The 13,855-nt window shown below is 48.2% G+C and overlaps 1 protein-coding gene across 4 annotated transcripts in view; it reads left to right on the forward strand.

The window, feature by feature from the left end:
• ASAP2 (ArfGAP with SH3 domain, ankyrin repeat and PH domain 2) overlaps window positions 1-13,855 on the forward strand; it is a 193,443-nt gene extending 179,588 nt beyond the window's left edge. For 2 of the 4 annotated variants that reach the window (XM_074393758.1, XM_074393769.1), the window contains 5 exons: window positions 1,378-1,543; window positions 8,046-8,095; window positions 8,620-8,708; window positions 9,156-9,278; window positions 11,406-13,487. In XM_074393758.1, the coding sequence (XP_074249859.1) occupies window positions 1,378-1,543; window positions 8,046-8,095; window positions 8,620-8,708; window positions 9,156-9,278; window positions 11,406-11,480 (503 nt within the window). In that variant the 3' untranslated portion in view covers window positions 11,481-13,487. Of the gene's footprint in view, window positions 1-1,377; window positions 1,544-8,045; window positions 8,096-8,619; window positions 8,709-9,155; window positions 9,279-11,405 lie in introns of all 4 variants that reach the window. The other 2 variants (XM_003927225.4, XM_003927226.4) reach the window with 1 other exon arrangement.

Here is a 13,855-nt window from a genome sequence, read left to right on the forward strand (position 1 = left end):
TGATCCACCCACCTTGCCCTCCCAAAGTGCTGGGATTACAGATATGGGCCACTGCACCCAGCCTGGCATGTTTTCTTTAATGTCAACGTGTGGTTGAAAGTCCTGAAAACCTTGAGGAGAGAAGCAGAAGGAGGTTTTTAGGAAGTTTTTCTCCAGTGTGCAGAATGAGGGCGTCTTTTTTCACTGGATGAGTGAAGTGAGCCCCGGATGCTGCCCTGTCTCCTGCTGCAGCAGCCCAGGAGCAGGGAGTCCAGCATCTCTGGGCTTCATTGCTTCCAGAGCATGAGAATTCCTGAGCCGAGGTACTCGAGACTTCCTTAGAAAAAGTTAAAATTAAAAGCAGCCAGCCCCAGCTAAAGTCAGTGCCATGTGTGCACGTGCTGGCGGCAGAGCCGGGGGCAGTGGGTCTGGGAGGATCTTCCAGAGGGTTCCAGGGCGAACACACCGAAGCCCAGGGCCCACTTTCCTGCCTCTCTGTCTGGCATCCCTGCGGCTGTATTTGTGTGCTAGAGTCAACCTTTTGACTTTTCCTTTAAATTGGAAAAAGGAAACAATAATGAAAAAAAGAAAATAAGCTGGATCCCTTCATTTTCCCACCCCAGGTTTCCTCTTTGTTCAGCTGAAGGCCTCATCCTTCCTGGCTTTTCCTGGAAGAGAGAAACCCAGTGCCTTATGTGTTACCCATCCTGAGGCAGGCGGCTGCCTCCGAAGAGGCCCAGGATGATAAGCCTGACATTTAGAGAGTGCTTAATGCCCATCAGAGGGAGGAGAAATGGAGGAAGGAGACAGGCTGACAGCCTTTCTCCAGGTCTTACCAGCTCTGCCACCCTTGGCAAGAGCTCCTCCCCTCTGGGGGCCTCAGCCTTCCCTTCTGTAATAAAACTTTTCCCCCACCCACTCTGCAGACTGAGGATCTGTTATTAAAGTTAATAGCTCCTGATGTCCTCAGATCCACCCTGCCCAGCAGCCTGATAAGTGGGTAAGGCCTCATCCCTTTGGCCACAGGCCAGTCGAGGTGCAAAGCAGACTCTGCTTCCCCAGGCAGAGCCAAGGGCCCCGGCCTCCTGCTGTTGGGTCTCAAGAGTCTAGAGCAGGAAACTGCTGGCTTTCCCACAGGGAGTTCTAGCTAAGAAAATACTCACTCATGGGCTAATAGAAATTGTCATCCTAACTTTAGGCTCGAAGCGTCCTTATTAGTTTGGAAAGGACTCCCTGCTAATAGTTTTCTGAAAACCAACAAGGAAATTAGCAGCAGGTTTTTCCTTATGAAATAGCAATAGAAAAATGAAGCCATCATCAGAAAAGCCTCTGGTGAGGAGGTCTGAGTGAGAAGCTCTGTGGGTGATCCTCTGCACATCTCTCCTTTTCTCTCCACAGATCCCCTGACCCCCACGCCACCCCCTCCCGTTGCCAAGACGCCCAGCATGATGGAAGCCTTGAGCCAGCCAAACAAGCCTGCCCCACCTGGGGTCTCACAGAGCAGGCCCCCACCTCTGCCCCCACAGCCGCCCAGCCGCCTCCCACAGAAGAAGCCTGGGCTGGGGTAAGCCACAGCCGGCCAGCTCGGCCATCCGTGCTCCTACCCTCTGACCTCACCTGCCGAGGGGTCCGGAGGGACATTTGCAATCCCCAGCGTTCCTACTTCAGCGCTGGTGTCACGTAACTAATTAATCGGGTCTGAAGGGTCTTAAAAGTAACTCAAGAATTTTTAGGCCGGGCGCGGTGGCTCAAGCCTGTAATCCCAGCACTTTGGGAGGCCGAGGCGGGTGGATCACGAGGTCAAGAGATCGAGACCATCCTGGTCAACATGGTGAAACCCCGTCTCTACTAAAAATACAAAAAATTAGCTGGGCATGGTGGCGTGTGCCTGTAATCCCAGCTACTCAGGAGGCTGAGGCAGGAGAATTGCCTGAACCCAGGAGGCGGAGGTTGCGGTGAGCTGAGATCACGCCATTGCGCCATTGCACTCCAGCCTGGGTAACAAGAGCGAAACTCCGTCTCAAAAAAAAAAAAAAAAAAGAATTTTTAAACTGTAAAAATGTCTTAGAAACATACATTCTAAGTGACAGAATGAATTTAGACCAAGTGTCCTCAACACACGAGGCCTCTGGGTTCTATTTGATGCTCACCCCCGGGGTTGTCTGTCTGTTTTCTTTCTGTTTTCCCAAGGTTGTTTTGAACACATAGACCCTCTGTGGTGTGAAGCACGGATTTCCCACAAACAAGGACATTCTCCTACATAGCACAATACCACCTGGAAAATCAGGAAGTTAACATGGAGGTAGAACCACCACCCAGTCCTTAGACCCAGTTCAAGCTTAGCTGTTTGTCCAAGTTGTCCAAATAATGCTCTTTGTTGCAGATGGATCCAGTTCGTGGCTCTTCATCTGTTTCTTTATGGTGGGAAATAGTTCCTTTTAGTGGAAATGATACTTAGAGGACAAGTTCTGGGGGCTAGGTGGAGAGTCACTGCTCCCACACAGGAACTCTGAGCTGTTAGAAATATACACACACGTGCATGGATGCATACATATAGCACTTATCTCTCTATTCCATATCTTTCTGTATTGAAATCCATGGGTTCACACTGACGTCTCTAATTTCAATTTTACTAGTAACAAACTACACCAAACTGACAGACATGAGGCACAGCCATTTTTTTCTGCTGACAGATGGTCAGGAGTTTGGATGGCACTATGAGGTCTTTGTCTTTGCTCCATAGTATCTGGGGCCTTCGCCGAATGGACTCAAAGCCTGGGGGTGGTTGGACACAGGGTGACTCGTTGACTGGGGGGCACGGTCAGAGCCTCTTCATCCTACCCTGTGGTAACTGATGCTGCCTGTCAGCTGGAGCCTCCACTGGGCTGTAACTGGAAAATCTATGCCTCCCTGGCATGAGCTTCCTCACATTATGGTGGCTGGGTCCAAGGACAGGTCCCCAGAGAGAGGCCTGGCCCTGGAAGCTGGCGCGGCACGACTTCTGCCGTATGTTAAGCTCAGACAGTCGGGGCACAGAGGGCTGTGGAGTGGCACAGGAAGTCATCAATTCCACCTCTCAAAGAATTTGGGGCCAGTCGCAGTGGCTCACACCTGTAATCACAACACGTTGGGAGGCCGAGGCAGGCAGATCACCTGAGGTTAGGAGATCGAGACCAGCCTGGCCAACGTGGCAAAATCCCATCTCTACTAAAAATACGTGCTTCCCCAGTCCCCTGAACCCTCTTGACTTTCCAGTGTGGGTGTTTTCATCCACGCCGCCAGACAGATGACAGAGCCTTTCAAAGTATACACTACGCCCTTCTATTTGGAGAAATTTAACTGATTTTTTTTAATGCCTTCAATATTAGAGGGTTTTTTGTTGTTCTTGCAGTATTTCTTACTCCTCCGGTCTCAGACCCCTTGGCTTTTCTTCTACATGTGTCATCTTGTCTGTTGGAGTATCCTAAGTTCACTAACAGACCTCAGCATCACCATGCTGTCACATGTGGGAGTTAGCTTCCTGTCCACGCTAAGTTTAGTTTGCATGTTGGGTTGTACCCCAGTCCCAAAGGTAGACCGAGACCCCCCTGTCTTCTGACTCATCATCTGTCTCCTGAGCCCCAGAGTTACTTCTGAGGGGAAAGAGTTGCTGAGGAGGGAAGGCTGGATGCTCACACTTGCTCCCTCCTTCCAGGCTGGGGCTGGAAGTGCCACCCGGAGCAGGGGAGCTAAGCTGTCACCCTCAGCTAGCCCTCCACCACCTTCTCACAGCCGTTCCTGCTTTGCTTGCCTGCCTGCTTTGAAAATCTACCTTCCGGGAGATGTTCTGGAGTTTATCTCCCAGTTCTTTTACTGAGGCTTTCATGCCTTTTCTCATGTAATAATACTCAAGTGAAACTCTCTCTGTAGAGGTTTTCTTTTTGTTTCCTAGTCGTTTCTCAGTCTCCTCGCCCTGAGAATGGTCGCGGTGTGTTATGGTTTTCACGTTCATGCAGAGTGTGTTGCGTGCACACTGTTTGACCTCTGTGAGTTCCAGCCTTTTCCCCATAAACCGAATGCTCTGTTTCTCCTCCCGGTGAGGCATTAAAAACCGGCCGACTGCACGGTGTAGTGATGTGGCTGGGCCTCTTGTCTCTTGTCTGAGGTTTTTTAGAAGCAGAGAAGTAAAGTTAAACTTTTACTTAGTCTCTCTGTTTTTCAGGATACTCCCAACAGCTGCACCTGGTACCCCCGTTTCAGACGCCTCCATTTTGCCTCTCCAAGAATAGAAGCCTCCTGTCCATAGGAGGTTGGGCAGGGCAGTGGCTAAGGCTACTCAGAGCTGGGGCAAGATTCTAGGGATTCAGGAGCTCCTGAAACAGAGTTTTGGCTAATTCTTCTGCTTATTGCCTTTCTCTCCTTCCAGAGGGTCCTGAGGCTTTTGGGGACACTACACAACAGATAGGAATATTTCAGGACCTTCCTCACTGCTGGAATGCGATTCCACTCCTGAGATGAACTAGGTTGACTGTGATTTATGTTTTGCTCTGTCACCCAGGCTGGAGTACAGTGCGCGATCACAGTTCATTGCAGCCTCGACCTCCTGGGCTCAAGTGACCCTCCCACCTCAGCCTCCGTACAGCTAGAACTACAGGCACACACCACCATGCCCAGTTAATTTATTTTTTTATTTTGTAGATGAGGGTCTCCTTATGTTGCCCAGGCTGGTCTTGCACTCCTGGGCTCAAGCAGTCCTCCCACCTTGGCCTTTGAAAGTGCTGGGATTACAGGCATGAGACACCGTGCCTGACCTCTTTTTGGTTTAATTTTTAAAGATCCTTTTCCTTAGGAAGAAGTGGAAGTAAATGCATTTAAATCTGCCATTTTTAACCAGAAGACTCCCAGAACTTTTTAAATGCTACTTTGCAAGATAACTTTCTAAAATATAACTTGCAGGGCCAGGCACAGTGGTGGCTCACACCTATAATCTCAGCATTTTAAGAACTAAAGGTGGGTGGATCACTTGAAGCCAGGAGTTCAAGCCTGGCCAACATGGCAAAACCCCATCTCTACTAAAGAAATACAAAAATTAGCCAGGTATAGTGACGCATACCTGTAATCTCAGCTACTTCGAGGCTGAGGCAGGAGAATCACTTGAACCCAGGAAGCGGAGGTTGCAGTGAGTTGAGACCAGACTCCGTGTCAAAAAAATAAAAATAAAAATAAAATATAACATGCATATGTGTGCCGTCCTACTCTTTAACAGCTGCTGAATTAGGCTGTAATAAATGCTTTCCAGTGCCAGTTGTTTCTGCTGCTTCACCAGAATGGCCACAGGCTGCACTTCTCTCAGCTTCTGGGCTCTTGTGTCTTCCCGTATGACTCCTTGGGATTTGCACTCTCCAAGCTGCTGTTTTTCAAGAGACCAAATCACGTGTTGAAGTTATGGCTAAGAGGCAGTCAGCCGTTCCTGGTTCTCAGAAGTCCAGCTAGGGCCGGGCGCGGTGGCTCAAGCCTGTAATCCCAGCACTTTGGGAGGCCGAGGCGGGTGGATCACGAGGTCAAGAGATCGAGACCATCCTGGTCAACATGGTGAAACCCTGTCTCTACTAAAAATACAAAAAATTAGCTGGGCATGGTGGCACGTGCCTGTAATCCCAGCTACTCAGGAGGCTGAGGCAGGAGAATTGCCTGAACCCAGGAGGCGGAGGTTGCGGTGAGCCGAGATCGCGCCATTGCACTCCAGCCTGGGTAACAAGAGCGAAACTCCGTCTCAAAAAAAAAGAAAAAGAAAAAAGTCCAGCTAGGGGGAGCTGGATGAGTTTCCTCTTGAACACGATTTTACCTGGTTTCAGATCTGACTGTCAGGAAAGAGGGAAGCAGGGCAGGTGAGGTGAGAGATGGCCAGGGCAGAGGAGGATGGATGGAATCATGTTTGCAGTGCATGGCGGGGCTCCGACTCTGAAGGAATACACTGGCACAGCCTCTTTGTAAAGGATGTTATCCTTCCCCCATGTCAGTCATTTTGTTTCTGTTATAAATGTGAGTTTTCACACCTGTTCTCTTAGAGTAGGAGTCAGCAAACTGGATCACAGGCCAAATCCAGCCTGCTGCCTGTTTTTTGTGGCCCATGAACTAAGAACTAAGAATAGCTTTTATATTTGTAATTGGTTGAAAAAAAATCAAAAGGATATTTTATGGCACATGAATATCATGTGAGATCCACTTAAGGGCTCGTAAAATATTATTGGAACATTAGCCACACCATTTGTTTATGCAGCCTGGGGCTGCTTTCTGTGCCACTCTGCCACAGTGGCAGAGCTGAATAATTGCGACAGAGATGCTAGAATCCACAAAGCCATCTGGGTATAGTGGCACACACCTGTAGTCCCAGAGCTTTCAGAGGCTGAGACTAAGAATTTGAGACCAGCCTGGACAACATAGTGAGACCATGTCTTTACGAAAAATTTTCAGTTAACCAAGCTTGATGGCGTGCACCTCTAGTCCCAACTAATCAGGAGGCTGAGGTGGGAGGATCACTTAACCCTAGGAGTTCAAGGCTGCAGTGAATTATGAATTATGAACTGTTACCAGGCACTTGAGTCTGGGTAATAGAGCAGGACTCTGACTCAAAAAACAAAGGCCAGGCACGGTGGCTCACGCCTGTAATGCCTGCACCTTGAGATTACAAACCAAGGTGGGCAGATCACTTGAGAGTTTGAGACCAGCCTGGCCAACATGGTGAAACCCCATCTCTACTAAAAATACAAAAAAATTTGCCATGCATGGTGGTGCACACCTGTCATTCCAGCTACTCAGGAGGCTGAGGCAGGAGAATTGCTTGAACCCAGGAGACAGAGGTTGCAATGAGCCATGATCACGCCACTGCACTCCAGCCTGGGCAACAGTGAGACTCCGTCTCCAAAAAAAAAAAACGAAAGAAAAGAAAAACCACTAAGCCTAAAAAGGTTACCATCTGCCTCTTCTAAAGAAAAACTGAGGATCAGGCCATTCCTGTGAGTGTTCTGTAGTTAGGGGTGACTGTGGGCCAGCAGGTCAGCCAGGTCAGGGGAATGATGTCTATAGAGACATTTACATCCAGAGACATGGATGGAAAACAAATGGCCAGACTGGTCAAATGGGAGGGGTCTGTGTTTTATGCCTTTTCAGTTCCTTGAAAGTATGAACAAAACCAATGTGATGTTTTCTATCCCTTCATTCTGGGACTGCAAGCAACGAGGCCAGACGGGGTTCATTCCGAGCAGCAAAGGAGTGTCTGACAGTGCAATGAATCCCATCCTTGCCCTTGCTTCTTCCCCGGTCTTCCTCTTCTGCTTCTCGAGCCCCCATCCTATGCCTGACGTCATGCTAGGTCCAGGAGATCCACCAGTTAACTGAAGCCAGAGCCTCTCATCTACGGCTCTGGTCCTTAGTTCTGGAGTTGTTGGATCTGTCACACCTTTCACAGATGAAAATGCCGACTCTCCAAAACCCATTCATCCAGGGCTGCCAGACATCAGGCTTGAGTGGATGGAGCCCTGTCTGCCAGCCCTGAGAACCACCTCCTCACTCGTCATTTCTACCTTGTGGCTTTGGGGTACGCTGGCCCAGAGGCTCATGGATGGGACCTGAGCCTGTGGTCAGCCATATTAGTTCCCAGAAGCAGGGACCACAGAGGCATGGACACCACTGGCCCAAGGTGCTCGGACCCATCCTGGCAGAGCCATCTGGGCCTGAGGTTAAGGTTCAGCTCCACCCTTTCATGTGATGGGACTGAGGCAGGGAAGGGGCTGAGCAGACTCGGGGCGGGGCCAGTGCCCAGCATCACTCCAGGCCCTGGCCATCTGTGGCAGGCTCACATGGACAGAGTGCTTGGGAAAAGCCTTGGTTTTAGGATCAGAAACTTTGGATTTAGCACTTTCCTCAGGGCCTCTCATTCATCCTTTTCCCATTAAAAAAAGAGAGCTGAGTGACAGTGGAGGAAATCGCTCTCACATTTTCATCTCAAACTCAGAATTTAAAAGGGGACGAGATAGGGGCAGGTACCCTCAGGTAGCAGTAAATCTACCTTTTCCCTGTTTTTGTAGGGCTGACAAGTCCACCCTACTGACCAACAAAGGCCAACCGAGAGGACCTGGTAATTATTTAATTTGGGACTGAATTTGTTTCTGCTTGGTCCATGGCGGGCAGCGTGGGGGACGTTCCCTGCCAGTTGGTCAGGCCTGAGGGAGGGCCCAGCTGTCCACCATTCCACTGCCCTCCTCCCCCCTCCTGCTTTCCTCCCTGACCTCCTGCCTTCCTCTCTCCTTCCCCTCCCCTCCCCTCCCCCTCCTCCTCAGCTTTTCTCCCTCCTCCCTCCTGCCTTCCTCCCTCAGCCTCTGAGACCCCTGCTCCTGAGCAGCTCAGTCCTGGGGCCCCTCACCCTGTGTCCTCCTGCCGACGTGGAGGGCTGGGGAGGCTCTGGCTACACCCAGCTGACGGGGGGACACTTGCTGTCTCACGGGCTCTACAAGGGCTGCATCCAAGGCAGAAGGTTCCCTTTTTCCCCTCAACAGATTGGAACACCTGGGGAAATCTGCTTTCGGGCACACCCTGTGGCTTGTAAAGTCTCATGGTTATGATTGATGGGATGTCTCAAGTTGCTTCATTTTTGCTCTACAGTAGATCTCTCTGTAGCAGAATCTCTGGGTCCTCTGTCCAGTGCCGTGGTCCTGCAACCCCCTGCACCCATGCCTAGGAAGTCACAGGCAGTAAGTGACGAGCCCCCTTTCCTGCCCCTCTGCTCTAGCCAGCAGGGTGCAGGTGGTTTCACAAGGGCCCAGGGAAACAAGCCTTCCCCTCTTTGCTTGGTCGGGGCAGGGCGAGGTCTTCTTGATACCTGATTGCTTGGATCCCAGTAGCTGGTGGGTTTGGCCCTCCCACCGCAGCTCCAGGACAGGCCCACTGAGAGCACCCTGTCCTAGCCACTTCCTTTCTCAGCCCTTGGCCCAGCCCCTGCTCTCTGCTTGGAGAGCGGAGCTCTTCCCTTTTCTCTGCCTGGCACGTGAGCCACACTGACCTGCCCCGCCTTGGCATCTGCGGGCTTCTCAGGCCTGGGTACAGGACTCCTGAGACTGGGAAAGGCAGGGTGCTTCAGTTCTCTGCCTGAGAGCTGAGGCCTCCAGCCACACTAACCTTTGTTCCCTCTCCTGACACAGAGCAAGTTGAAGCCTAAGCGGGTAAAAGCGCTCTATAACTGTGTGGCTGACAACCCAGATGAGCTAACCTTCTCCGAGGGGGATGTGATCATCGTGGATGGGGAGGAAGATCAGGAGTGGTGGGTGAGTCAAGGCTGGGCCCGGGAGGTTCCTGGGGGCTTAGCCAAGTCCCTGCCCACCTGGCTGGAGAAACCGCTCACAGGCGAGGCTCTCTCGGCCTGAGCAGTCCAGACCTGGTTCCTGGTGCCTCTGGCCCTGAGCATCCTCAGGAGTTGCTTCCTGACACCCACTCTGAGCAGGCCTGATTATTTCCCAGGGTGGCTTCCTCCCCTGTTAGGGTGCAGTTTCCAGAGCACACACGAGGGCCTGAAATGAGACTTCTTCATTTTTGAGGCCTTGAGTTTCTAGGTCATCACCCCCCATTGCTGGATTAGTGGAATCAGGTGTCAGGGAGAGCTGACCTAGAGCACAGAGCCCCAGGTGTGAATCTGGTCCTGAAAGGATCTGTGGCCGCCCAGGTGTCCAGCAGGGTGTGGGAGCAAGATGAGTGCCGGCCACTTAAGAATTCAGACTTGGCCACTCAGAGGCTGGGGACCTGGGCCAGGTTGCCTTTATCTTTAAGCTTTAGTGAGATCATCTGTGAAAGGGAGGTCACACACAGTCTGTGCAGATGATCCGGTGAGCACCCGCTAAGCAGCAGCTGCACACAGTGAGGGCGATGGGGGAACTGGCTTGAATGAGGCACGGACAGAAAGCCCCAGGCAGAGCCTTCCACACAGCAGACACAAGTGGCACAGCTCCACACCTGAGCTCAAAGTGGACAGTTCAGCTGGGACCTCACAGGATTCAAGGGAACTGCTCTGTCAAGTGCAAGGAGTTTTGATACAATCTTTAATCACTCTCCCTTGCAGAGCTCCCACTAGTGTTGAAACTGCAGGTTTTCAGCCTCCAGAGGTGCTGGGAGCTCTCAGGCCAGGCAGCACTGCCTTCATCTGGCAGGACTGGGTTCATCGGTCTTACCTGTGGCTTTGCTTGCCCTTAATAGAGTAAAAGTGTCTGTGAACTGGGCATGGTGGCTCACACCTGTAATCCCAGCACTTTCGGAGGTCAGGAGTTTGAGACCGGCTTGGCCAATATAGTTCTCTACTAAAAATACAAAAAATTAGCCAGGTATGGTGGCAGGCACCTGTAATCCCAGCTACTTGGGAGGTTGAGGCAGGAGACGCATTTGAACCCATGAGGTGGAGGTTGCAGTGAACCACTGTACTCCAGCCTGAGCAACACAGCCAGACTGCGTCTCTGCCAGACTGCGTCTATCAGTCAGTCAGTCAATAGTGTTTGTGGATTGGAAGTTCCCACCATCAGCCTCACTATAGCAGACTCGGGGAGGGGGGCGGCCACAGCATCTGGGCTCCAGTGAGGAGAGTGCCCAGCTGGGCTGCACAGAGCCCATGAGGACCTGAACCTACCCTCTCCTGACGATCCACACGGCAGCCAGCCCCACCTGCACATGGAGCCCGCCCACCCAGCTCCCACAGTTGCCTCCAACCCACAATCCAGATGGGGCGCCAACCTCCCTACAGGCTGAGCCATGTGCAAAGTACCTGCTCATTTCCAAAACTGGAAAATAGAGGCATACAAAGAAAACAGAAGTTGCTCAAACCACAGCGCCCCCTCTCCACTCCACAAAAATGCCCACCATTCATATTTTGGGTGTTTTTAGCCCTTTATTTGCCTATGTCATTTGCACTCTCGAGATCATACTTTGATATAATTTATGTATCTACCCAGAGCAAACATCAGTGGATAGAGTGGAGTCTTCCACAAGTGGTGGACTCGTTGAAATGGGGCCAACTTACCTTTGCCACTTCCTGTGACTTTGCAACTCACAAACTTGTGACACTCAATTTCTTCATTCATTCATTCATTCATTCATTCAGAAAAGGCAAGTGGGGAGTAGTGGTCAGACAGCTGACCTGTGTGCCTCCCAAGAACAGGTGGCGGCCATCCCCACGAGTGAACATCTGAGACATGGCTGGGAAGAGTTCCTTAAACAGGAGAGGCCAGCACTACTTGAAATGTGGTGAGGAGGAAAAGAAAAAAGTCGTTTGGATGTTTTACCCAAGTAGTTCCTTGCAGAAGAGTCTTCTGAACCAGTCTTCCTTTTTTTCCCCAAATGCTCTAATGCCCTTCAAAGTTTGCACCAACATTTGGAATTTTACTAACAACCTGCACTTTTCTCCATTTCAGATTGGCCACATTGATGGAGATCCCGGTCGCAAAGGCGCGTTCCCAGTGTCATTTGTGCACTTTATTGCTGACTGAATTGCTACTGAACAAAAGCATTAACAGTTACGTTCCTGTGACGTTATTGGTACCAAAACTCTTGCAGATAACCAGTTTCTTGAACTGTTTGTATGGTAGCCCATGTTCTCTAATGCCGCTGCTCTGTTTTAAAAACTCAGAGGCAGTTTTTACATATCAGTAATTGTTTTTATAATTTATCATTTTCGTGAAACACTGCTATGCATTTATTAGGAAAAACTGAATTTCCCAACAGGTGAACTGAAAAGTTATTTGAACTATTATACATAATTAAGATCCTGCCTCTACAGAATTAGCTAAACCTAAAAATGTTTGCATTAAGCGTATTGGAAATAAATTCTTCCTGCATTCTTTGGCCCGATTCTGGAGTTGGTGACCTTTAGCACAGTTACTTTAGGAGTCAACTGCTGCTTCAGAAGTCCATAGCCCAGCCCTGGACTTTCTCAGTAAAATGCCATCAGTTCACCTTTAAAGACACATATTCCTTTGAAATCTACCCAGTGTTTGTTTAAAAAGCAACTTGGAAATTTACACATTAGCATTGTACTTTCTAGCCCTAATTTGTGAGATTGCAGCTATCATTATATTCTGCATGTGTGTATAACCTGTTGTGAACAATCATACTTAACAAAACTACTGACGGTTTATGACAACGTAGGATAACTACAGTTCATTCCGTTCCAGGTTATATAAAACTGCATTTCCTGAATTTGGTTAAAAACTAAGGATGATGGATTGCAAAACAGTTCTTTTAAATTAGTTGATACGCTTTAGGTGTTTTGGAATTTGCTTTCTTGAACTTCCTGAATCACGCAGAAAGCAACTGTACACAATAGAATTCTGTGGCGCAGACCACAATAAATTAACACATCACTTGCTGTTTCCTATTGAGTGTACCACACTGCCTTCCCTTCTAGCCCATGAGAATGTTTACTCAGTTTAGTGTCTTGTATTTATATAATATTCCAACAGGAATGGTAGTCACACTGTCTTGAAATTTAATCTGTCCATCTGTTTATAATCAAGAACATATCAGAAATCTATAGATCCCAGATAATAAAATACTCCCAAACATCCCAGTTTTTACTATTTAAAGCCATCATATCATTCTTAAGCTAAATGGGGCAGTAGTGGGGGGGGATTAGGTTGTATCCTATAAAATCAAAACTCATTAGTTTAATGAACTTGACTGTCAGACCTCTATTTAGTAATTGTGAAGGTAAGATTCAGAGTAGGAATATTGGAAATTTTGGCACTCTGCGAATAAATAGGCATATGATACCCACTTGGACTCTGAACAAAAGTAAAGGAATAAATTTGAGTATAGGCTTGGAAAGTGAGGCAGCAATGCTGTGACTGCATTTGTTGCGATGGTACATTTGATTGAAGCAGCCTGTCTTTATTATGCAAGACTCTTTAAGTGTAGAGGTTTTTTGTTTTGTTTTGGCATTGTACTTTTTGTTGTTGTTATAAAGGAAGACAGAACAAACTGGAATGTTTTACGATGTTGTATAGCAATCGCTTTTTGCCTTTTAGAGTTCCAGGCAAAAATGTGTTAGATCTGTCATTAAAGTCTTATTTTTTTTAAGCACTACATCTGTTTTCACTAATTGTTCATTTCTGTTGTTTGAACCCTTCATTTAATTTTTTCATAGATTTAAGAAAGTAAACAGATGTATTTTGCACAGTGCACTTATGTCTATTTTAACAATCCTCCTACATCTGTATTTATAGTCAGCCTTTTGACCGCCTGGTGCCAGCTATATAAAGAATAAAGTTGATTCATATCAACATTTGAACTCTAGTCCCAAATTAATCTATCAGGTTCACTGGTACATAAATATCTAGGAAATATTTTTCCAGTCTACAATTTGGTGCTATTGTGCAGTAACTAATAGTATCTTACCAGAGGAGAAATTATATTAATGGCCCTGCTAATAGCCTCTTAGTTATTTGCTCTTTGCAAATTTAAAAAAAAAAAAAAAAAAAAAAAAGCAACCGAGAGAAAGGAAAGCATTGTAGATATCTATTTATATTTAAAGTTTACGTTTCATGAACTTCAGCTGCAGGATTCTGGCATTTTGCATGCCATGCTCCATCAGATCTAGGGATGACGACTCAGAAGTATGCGCCCAGACTGATAGTTCCTGTGTGATCTGTTAAGGGTAAGGGGTGGATGCTGTTTTGGGATGTATGATATTCAGTTCATTCACCTGATTACTTTGGTCTGGTTGCAGCACAACTTGTATATATTGTATAACCAAAATTATTTTCATTGTCCTTAATGCAGTGATTTATAATTAGAGCATGTTTAATAAGTTTACTCTTGTTAACTAGTCATTTGACTGGAAAAAAATAAAATACTTTTAAATGGA

The sequence above is a fragment of the Saimiri boliviensis genome, chromosome 1 (assembly GCF_048565385.1).
Source record: "Saimiri boliviensis isolate mSaiBol1 chromosome 1, mSaiBol1.pri, whole genome shotgun sequence".
Classification (NCBI taxonomy): Eukaryota; Metazoa; Chordata; class Mammalia; order Primates; family Cebidae; genus Saimiri; species Saimiri boliviensis.